The 10,649-nt window shown below is 35.8% G+C and overlaps 1 protein-coding gene across 1 annotated transcript; it reads right to left on the reverse strand.

The window, feature by feature from the left end:
• Window positions 1-5,646: 5,646 nt before the first annotated feature.
• Window positions 5,647-9,550, reverse strand: LOC109000779 (protein SIEVE ELEMENT OCCLUSION B-like). The gene is made up of 7 exons (XM_018977779.2): window positions 9,243-9,550; window positions 9,010-9,117; window positions 8,252-8,700; window positions 7,885-7,997; window positions 7,414-7,547; window positions 6,791-7,282; window positions 5,647-6,544 (listed from the first exon to the last, which is right to left on the reverse strand). The coding sequence occupies exons 1-7, from the start codon at window positions 9,465-9,467 to the stop codon at window positions 5,915-5,917; spliced, it is 2,151 nt and encodes a 716-aa protein (XP_018833324.2). The 5' UTR covers window positions 9,468-9,550; the 3' UTR covers window positions 5,647-5,914.
• Window positions 9,551-10,649: the final 1,099 nt, after the last annotated feature.

Raw genomic sequence — 10,649 nt, forward strand, 5'->3', positions numbered from 1 at the left:
AGTTAAATTTATGTAATTCATAATATTAAGCTAGTCTTATGCAATTAAATATCTAGTGATCCATATAATTTTTTGTTAATTAGAGAATAGCCACAACATCTTTAATTAAGTAAAATTATTATGATTGATTAGGATCACATAAAGAATATTAGATATTAATTGTAATTAATTATAATTAAATACAATAAATTTTATCCAACAAGAATTTTTATTATATTTATATTATTAATTAGGATAAAATATCAAGTTCTTCATAAATTACCCACAGGAATTCTGAATTAAGTAAATAATTTAATAGTTTTATCATAAAAGTTTAAGATAGAATACACATCAAATCATAATATACCCTTTAGAATTATGAATTAAGTAATTAAATTGATAAAATTCTATCATATAGATTAATTGGATCTACTTGAATTAAAAATTTAGCCCACAGTCAATTTTATGTCATTAGATTTAATTTTTAAGCATGATTTACAATGGTAAAACATGGATATTTATTTAGACCTCAATTTTAATGTAAGCATGTAATCTATATGTAGTTACGCAACCTACAAATTTATTTGATATTTGTTATAATATTCCTGAATTTAAGAGAGATAACTATAAGGTCTGGAATGAGAGAATTCTTCTTCATTTAGGGTGGATGGACACAGATTATACTATTAGGAAAGACGAACCACCAGCACTAACTGATACCAGCAATGCAGCAGCCATTGCACTTTATGAGCGATGAGAGCAATCTAATCGCCTCAGCATGATGTTCATTAAGACTAGAATATCAGCTGGTATTCGTGGTTCTGTCGATCATCATGAAAAGGTACGAGACTTGCTAAAAGCCATTGATGAACAATTTGTCACTTCAGACAAAGTACTAGCAAGCACACTAATTATGAAGTTCTCATCCCTAAGGCTCACTAGTGTGAAAGGTGTGCGTGAGCATATCATGCAAATGAGGGACAATGTGGCTCAATTGAAGAAACTCGAGGTTGAAATGTCGGAGTCCTTCCTGGTGCACTACATCCTGAATACCCTCCCGCATCAATATGGACCCTTCAAAATCTCTTACAACACACATAAGGATAAATGGTCAATTAATGAACTCATGACCATGTGTGTTCAAGAGGAAGGGAGATTGATAATGGAACAGGGTGAAAGTGCAATGCTGGCAACGCATGGAAATGACAAATATCAAACCAAACTAAAAGGAAAAGGTAAAATACCTCCCCAATGTGGTATTAAGAAAGATTTCAAGTGTTTCTTCTGTAAAAAGAAGGGACACATGAAGAAGGAATGCGCCAAATTCCAGAAATGGCTTGCAGACAAAGGTAATCCAACCTCACTTGTTTGTTATGAATCTAATATGATTAATGTCAATATTAACACATGGTGGATTGATTCTGGATCAACAATTCACATTTCAAATTCCTTGCAGGGTTTGTAAAACCTAAGGAAGCCAGTGGGAAGTGAGCAAAGCATCTTATCAGGAAACAAGATAGGCTCGCATGTGGAAGCTGTTGGAACTTGCTATTTAATTTTATCTAGTGGTTTTGTTTTAAAGTTGGAAAAGACCTTTTATGTTTCAAATTTTTCTAGAAACTTGATTTCAGTTTCAAGATTAGTACCTTTTGAATATTACTTTAATTTTTCGAATTCATCATTCAGTTTATTTTATAAATTTGATTGTGTTGGGAATGGTACTTTGTCTGATGGTCTTTACTGCATTAATTTAGAGGATCTATCGCCATGATTCATGATCTATCGCCAGGATCTATCGCCATGATTCATGTATTTATTACTTAAATGAAGATTATCGATGTGTTTAAGATGAAATCTTATATTAGGAGTGTGGATCAAGTGGGAGAATGTTGACCATTTCTCACTCACGGAGACGTTCGTGAGTAGGAATCTATCACTTAAGAGTCCTTTAAGTGGTCCATCACTCTTCCAGCACGTTCATAACTGATCCCATAAAAATAGGATCACGTGGGACACGTAAACACCGAAGTTTGATGGAGACTTCGGCTATAAATACAGTGTTTGGTCCCCAGACTCACTCACTCAATTCCTTTCGATATTACACTATCTAAATAGAGTGGATAAGAGTTTGGAAGAGTCAAACACAGTGAGAAACGCAACTTAAACAGTGAATAGCATCAATGGCTGGAGGTAATATTTCTTGGCATTAAAACCTTTCAATTCTCATTTCTAAAGTGTTATTCCGCATTAGAGAATTATATTTAGTCTAACAGCATGATCTTAAACCCACTCGGGAAACAAAGGATTCATTTTAAACCAATTGATCATTATGCAACTTATTATAACTACGTGCGTACAGTACTCTTCATGTGGATATAGTTTTTCTTTTTCTTGCCCTTATATCAAGTATATTTTACATTTTACACATGTCAGTTGTATTGTAAATACATTAGTTTTTTATTTATTTACCTATCCAGATTATAAATACTTTGTAAACTTCTTTATTATTTTTTGACACATAAGAAATAATATTCATTCGAACTTTCACCCAAACCATCGAGAACCTTCTGCCTGCTAGGGTTTTACTCTTGTTATGGTATCAATTGCTTTTCTTCCATGACATGGATTCATTCTTTTCTTTCAGATGATGATACGAGCCCTTTTTTCCTCAACCCAAGTGACAATCCTGGTGTTGTCTTGGTAACTCAACCCTTAATTGAAGACAACTACTACACATGGTCTCGATCTATGACCATGGCTCTCTCAGCCAAGAACAAGTTAGGGTTTGTCGATGGTTCCGTCTTCAAAGCTTCAAATTGGAATAATCCTTTGCTTTCTCCATGGCTACGATGCAATAATATGGTGATATCTTGACTTCTTAATTCTGTTTTGTTTGATATATCTGCTAGTATTTTATATATTTCTACTACGAATGAGATCTGGTTAGATATAAAGAAACGTTTCTCTGAAAAAAAGGGTCCAAGAATTTTCCAGTTACATAAATCCATTTCCACTCTTTCTCAAGGACACTTTTGGTGAGCACCTATTTTACTAGCCTGAAAGCCCTTTGGGATGAGTTGGTAAATTACAAACATGTTCCAGCTTGTTCTTGTGGAGCTATGCACACGTTGAATACTTATGTTCAACAAGAGCACATTCTACAATTTTTGATGGGTTTGAATGAATCTTTTTCCTCTACCAGAACTCAAATCTTGCTAATGGAGCCTATGCCTTCTCTGAATAAAGTGTTTTCTCTTGTCTTACAAGAAGAGCAACAGAGAGAAATTTCAATTGTCTCTCTTTCCCCTGTTGACTCACATGCTTTTGTTACCAAGGGTGATGATTCTAGATTTGCTAAGTCCTTCAAGAAGGAACGACCAATGTGTAAATATTGTGGAATCACTGGTCATATTATTGACAAGTGCTATAAGTCACATGGTTTTCCACCAGGATATAAGCCAAAATAGAGGCAATAGTCTATTGCCAATCAAGTTGTCTGTAGTGACAATAATTCCTCGGCTACATCTCCCTTTTCCTTAATTGAGGCTCAATATCAATAATTATTGTCTATGTTTCACCCTCGAAACATCTTTGTTGACCCTACTTAAAGAGAGAAAGAATGAGTTGTGATGCAATTTGATATCAGGTGTCTCCACTTAGCATAAAAGCCCAAAACATGGAGCACCTCCATAATAAACTCTATTCGAGTCTATCATATGCTTTAGCCATATCTACTTTGATCATCACATTGCCTCCCTGCACCTTGGCATTCATATTTTGAATCACCTCCTGGACAAGAGTTATATTTTCATGAATATTACAGACTTTGATAAAAGTCCCTTGTTCTTTAGAGACAATTTTATGAAGTAAATGATTGAGCCTATTAACCAGAATCTTGGAGAATACTTTATACACCACCGTGCACAAACTAATGGGCCTGAATTTAGCAAAACTCGAGAGGTTGTCTTCTTTTGGAATAATAACAATAAAAGTGGAGAAGTAAAATTTAGAAAGAGGAGAGAACCATGAAAGAATTCAGCGGCAACTTCTAGAAGGTCTTGATAATATTCCAACAATGCATAAAGAAACAAGAACCAAATCCTTCAGATCCAAGACTGTTATCTTCTAGAATGTCAAAAAAAGTAGTTTTGACTTCCTCCAACGAAGGACTTTAACAAAAAGTAGCATTTTTCTCATCTATGATAATCGATTGAAAAAGATCGTTCTAATTATCCATATGATGCACCCCCTCTGTGTTAAGAACATATTGAAAGTAATTAACAACTTCCTCATGAATCTCCTGGGGATAATTGAGTTTCGTTCCCTCTTCTAGTGTCATATGTTGTAACAACTCTCTATTCCTTCTAGTATGTAGATTTGTATGAAAAAATTTGCAGTTTGAATCCCTTTCTTTTAGCCATTTCACGCGTGATTTCTACTTGAGAAGAATTTCTTCTTGAAGCAAAAATTTTTCTAACTCCAGTTGCTTAGCTTAGCCTACAATTGTAATTCAAGATCATGCCTATACTGAGCAATTAATTGAGCCTCAATATGCATGATTTCATCTTCAAAGTTTCGCACATGTAATAACACCATGCCAACAATCTCTTTATTCCAGGTTCGGAGGATATGTTTCAACCTTTTTACTTTAGCAGCAAATTTCATGAGGCCTCCCCCATAAATGGGTTGATTATAGTTATTCGAGATAACTTCATAAAAGACTTATGTGTGCACCACATCCTCATGAATCTAAAAATAGGAGGGCCATATCTCATAACTTCCTCTTTGACTTGAATAAGAAGAGGACTATGATCAGAACATGTCCTAGCTAAGACCGCATTATATAACTGAGGAAAATATGCAAGCAAACTGTGTGAAACTAGAGTACGGTCCAGCTTGTCCCATATACGTGCTTGTCCCTCACGCCCATTGCACCAGGTATACTTGGAATCATCAATACTAGGTTCCAACAGGTTGCATTGAGAAATAAAATTATTAAAATCATCCATAACCACTTGCGGTTTAGCTCTAACTCCAATCTTTTCATAATTGCTCCTTAGAGTATTAAAATCACCACGTATCAACTGCTAATTATTAAGGATGGAGAATTGTTGTAATTCATCCCAGAGAATCCTTCTATCTAAATACCCACAACTCGCATAAATAAAAGAAAACATGTATGACACATTACCACAATTAATGAAACCTGTAATGACTTGGTGATAAATGGTAACAAGAGAAAATGAAATATCGTCCATCCAGAGTACCCAAATTTTACCGTGTTTCTCATCATTGGATATAAAATTTTATCGTGCTAGTTGTATTGTAAATACATTAGTTTGTTTTATTTATCTGTCCATAGTATAAATACTTTGTAAACTTCATTATTATTTTTTGACACATCAGAAATAATTTTAGTGAGGTCTTTTACCCAAGCCATCGAGAACCTTCTGTCTGCTAGGGTTTTACTCTTGTTATCTTACAATATTGATTCCCTTAATTTGTAGGAACTGGATGTTTGAAAGCTTGTAAATTTGCATTGATGGTTGGACCACAAGCAGACCAGGGCTGCATGGAGCGAGAGAGAGAGAGAGAGAGAGAGAGAGAGAGAGAGAGAGAGAGAGATTTCTAGTCAGTTTGGCAATCAAGCATCACATTTATACAGACTTCTTACAACACGCAGTTTATTTATTACTGATAGATAGCAGACCCAAACTGCATTAACACAGTACATACGCAGCCCAAGAGGAAGCTTCACACAACTTAAATACATGATCTCACATTGCAATTCTTCAAACCATTAACTAAAATTCACACTATGGATCTCCACCACACACATGCACGCATATATCTATATATATATAATAGAGAACATGATGATAATGGTACTCAAAGTAAGTACCATATATGTATGTAAATATTTTGTCATGATCACTTAATCGGTGCAGCAGCGGTACATGAAGTACTTCTCCATAGGACGGTGACACTCTGCGCACACTATCCTCTCTGGGATTTCCCCAGTGATCCCAGGAAGGATAAGGCGGTTGCAGTGTTGCGGGGTGTGAAGCTTTCGTAGACGCTCTTTGAATGCTGGCACAAAGCCATTCTGCTCAGCATCAACTTTCCAGTTTTCGAAGTCTTCCAAGGTTTTTAAGGCAATCTCTCCGTTGCCTCTGGCTATTATTTCTTCAGGACCAGGTATTCCTCCGCACACTACTGCCCATCCTTTATCGCTGCCATCAAAGCTAAGCATAGTCATGACCTCCTCCATTATAGGATCGTTTTCGACAGTCTTGCCATTCTGCATTTTGGAGTATAACATACTCTCCAGTCGTGTCCAAAAGAACCATATGAATGTGAGGTCAGGCCAGATCTGACTAAGCTGCTCTGTACTGATAATTGAATTAGTTTTATGCACCCTCTCCTTCGCATTGCTCTTTCCAACATAAAGAAGATCCAAAGTGATATTAGCTGCCTTGGCAACTTTTTTTGCTGAGCTTGTGAACTTCCGAATCCACTCCATGTCCTCACCTCCATACAAGCATATGATATTCCCTTTTGCCATCTGATTACGATAATTAGAGAAAGAATATTAATATATGCAACCATACGATACTGTAACTAGTCTTGAGTTACTCAAAACAAGCTCATGCGTATACTCTTCCACGCACACATTTTAATCAATAACGTCATCAGAATTTTTGGTTTTTTATCGAGTTAATTTGCATGATACACACACACACGTACAAATATATATAGGTGCATGCATGTGTGTGTTGGTGTCCATATGCATAGGTGACGATGGAGATACCGATTCTATCACTTTTGGATCGATGCCATCGATAAGTAGTGTAATTCCCCAATATTCTGACTTCCATAAAGCTTCCTCTTTCTCAATACTAAAAGGGGTGGCCAAACTCCCCCAGATCCACATCATGTGGAGTGCATTGATGGAGACCACCCTTCCTTGTGGATCCAGGGACACTAGAATCGACCTCTTGCTAAAACGCCACACTTCCTTGATATACTTAATAACTGCCGGTTCAATTGTCCAAGGATCAGTCACTGTATACCATGGCATCTTTGACTGCAACTCCTGGAACTTTTTGACCTTCTCTTGATCTTTATGGGGACTTAACCTATCCACGACTGGGAGCCAGACCACTTCGTATTGCATCTGATGATCTGTCTTTCTCTGTGGGTCTAGGTACATATGACCGAGAATTGTAATTTCATCATGGGGGATATCAAGATCTGATATGAGCAGTAGCACATGCTTTCTCTGTAGTACTTCAATATTTACCTGTTTGTGCCAGCAGCCAGCCAACAGGAGAACTCTTAAAACTTTTATTTATATAATTGCAAGTTAAAATAATAAAATTAATGGAGCTTACAATTAGTTAATTAATGAGAAATGGAGTTTCAAAAGCAAACCTTTTTCTGGGAGGAACCAATCACCAGCTCTTCCTTGGGATGTAGCAATGCCCTGAGAATCTTCAAATTGTCCAGGTGTAAAGTCTCGAAAAGACGGACGAGAGTGTGGAAATATTCCAGATGTCTCTTCTCCTCTGCATGCCACAGTGGACTTTATTTAGGCCATAATTAATAATCAGGCACTTAAAAAGATCACAACTTCAAGAATGAAGAATAATACGTTTTCCTTGAAATTGACTCAACTCAACAACTTTAACGTACAGTTTGGTTATCTCAATCCAAATCATGTAATTAAGCAAAAGAAAGGTCATGGCTTTCTAGTCTTGGTTCCACATTACATGACGCCCCGGTCTCTCGAAAATATGGTACTAATTAAGAAATTTTTCCAAAATCTTTGAACTGATTAGCTAGCTTGCCTATATTATATATTTCATAAGATATATACAGAGAAATAGATTATCAATGGCCCACCTATATGTTGATAACAGAGAGCGAGTTGGCTCTTCAGATGCTCGTGTATATTGGTGACCTTGTGCGCCAAGCTTGATAGTTCCCATGCCTCTGTGGTTAATGCAGTATTGTTCCTAAAATCAGCATAAAGATGATCAGCATGTTTACATATATATATATATATATATGGCATACATGCAAGAAAACTGAATGATCAGCTTGATGCATTAAAAACTTGTAACCACCAAGAAATTAATCCAAAGATGTAATCCACGTATTCGAACATGCATCAAAAGTCAGGGTTCATGAATAAAATTATGGCAGGGTACAGTCCTCTTTGTTAAAAAAAATAATAATAATCGAGCTTGGTGTATCCTGCACAACTTACTCCATTCTCAAACCTATAAGGCTTGAAATCTGTGTAGCGCAAGCCACAATGCTTCGAATGGTCCAATAGGCGGCAGCTGGTAAATGAGCCGTGACAGCCATCACTGCTGGGGTGTCGTCCGAAATGAACTGAGATGGAAGTTCCGTGAACTCAACAATGTGCGTAGTTACATCCATTATGGCTTTGATTAGTTTATTAAGTGCCTCAAACTGGGGTTTTAGAGAGTTTGAATACTCTATGATGTTGGGCAGCTGCTTGAGGAAAGCCACAGATTTGGCAAGTGGATTTCTGATGCAAAGCTGAGCAACGAGCCAGAATTCCCCATAATTCACCGCAAAGGCTGCTAGGGTTAGAACCACTTTTGAATCCCATGAAAAGCTCGTGAGAGTGTTCAATAATGCCATTGTAGTTGCATGTGCATCTCCACCACCTGAGCACTTGCATGATGTCTGGCGTCATGAGTGAATATATAGAAGATGTTAGTTCCTATATATATATATATACTTCGCCAAGAACAGTACCTTTTGTGTAAAAACATGAGTAGAACTAAAGAAAGTAATTAATTTTCTTTTTCTTTTTCTTTTTTTAATCTCACGAAGTTGTTGGAAAAGCGCGCATTTGGTTGACCATGCGTGGCATGCATATATGTCGATCGAAAACTAAAGGAATCATGTGGAGATTTTGCATATATAATATATAAAGGTAAATATTTAATGATCATGCAAGAGATCTTGACGGGCTAGAATAAAAATGATCACCTCGCAAGAGATTTTGTATATAAGGTAAGCCAATGATTCAAGAATGTCATCATCAAAACCAGGAGCCGTGACAGTCTTGTCCTCCGTATCCACATGTTCTTGCGTGCCCTATATACACAAAGACAATAAGAAGCATGATTAATTATCTTAAACATAATTTGGTTGCAAGTAAAGTATAGCATTAATCATGCAGAAACTATTAGATGCAGAGATTAATAATTAATTAAATATACATTGAGAATGCCATCAAGGCTGGGAGTGGCACGGTGAAAGATGTCCCCAATGATAAGGAGAATGGGCTTGACAGAAACTTCACGACCATCAGGAGCATGGGTTGCCTGAATTTGCTTCATCAATGCATTATCATCGGATAATGCGAACATCCTACGGTCATGATCCTTTAGCACAGTTGGCCTCGTTTTACGAGGAGCTGCTAGGCGCTGTGTGATGCCGGCCATATGTAAAATAAGGAAGGAAGGCAGGGGCAGAGCAGGGATATAGTACTTAATATTTGGTTTGTGTGTGTGGTTTTTGACATGCCCAATCTTGGCCATATATATAAAAGAAGAAGAAGGGTTAGGCCGTCGGGAAATAAAGCAATAATATTTTTAATGTTGATGAACATATGTACCTTGCTTGTGAGGGGAGTCTAAACAAAGCTAAAGCCACGCTAGGTCGATAAGGCTATCCACTTATGGTGGACCCCAATGAACTTTCTTTTAATCGCATGCAGCATATGTAAAGTGAGCTTAATTTCTAGAATTTCCTTCGTCTATTATCGGGTCGGGCAAGCTAGCTAAGAGAGTTTTACTTTCTGACATCATCAAGGCGATGTCACCATCCTTAAATATTACCTCAGTCGTAATAATAATTTGGGACTAAATATTTATATTATATGTTCAGTACTAGTCATTTTATATATATGAACTAAAATACGTAAATACATATAATTTTTTTAAAAAAATAAATAAATATGATATCAATATAAAAAAGATTAATTTTTTAATAATAGATCCTAATATTTTTTAAAATAATTATATGATATATTTTACACATTTTACAACTATATATAAAATTACTATATATAATATATATATAACCTTAATAATAATAATATGTTCCCGGAATTTTCACTCAAAAGCAATATGGAACTTATAATACCATTTAGCCTGCTAGAAGATAAACTAACGGTTTTTTGTCGTTTGAATGATAACTATTTTATTTTATTTAATAATAAAAAATCAAATAAAATACATAATATTTTTTAAAAAAATATATTACAATTTGTTCAATACAAATAAAAGTAGTCTAATAAGTCATGTGAACTAAATAAATAAAATAGTAATACTAGCATTTTTCGTACAAAAATAGATTCCAAAATCTGTACGTATAATGTAAATCAGTTGCTTAGAGGCTTGAATTGTTGCAGAAGCATATGCATTTAGAGTTGCACCTCTCTCCTGAATTCTTCTTGCTGTTTCATGTGTATCTTCATGTCTGCTTGTTTCGCCAATTGCGCCTCTAACTCATATTGTCATGTACTCAATTCTTCGATCTTGGAATCACTTTCTCTAATGCTATAAAGGTGTTTGAGGCATACCTGGATGATTAGGGAAGAGCTAGAAGACTTTACACAACAA

The sequence above is a fragment of the Juglans regia genome, chromosome 2 (assembly GCF_001411555.2).
Source record: "Juglans regia cultivar Chandler chromosome 2, Walnut 2.0, whole genome shotgun sequence".
NCBI classification, from domain to species: Eukaryota; Viridiplantae; Streptophyta; class Magnoliopsida; order Fagales; family Juglandaceae; genus Juglans; species Juglans regia.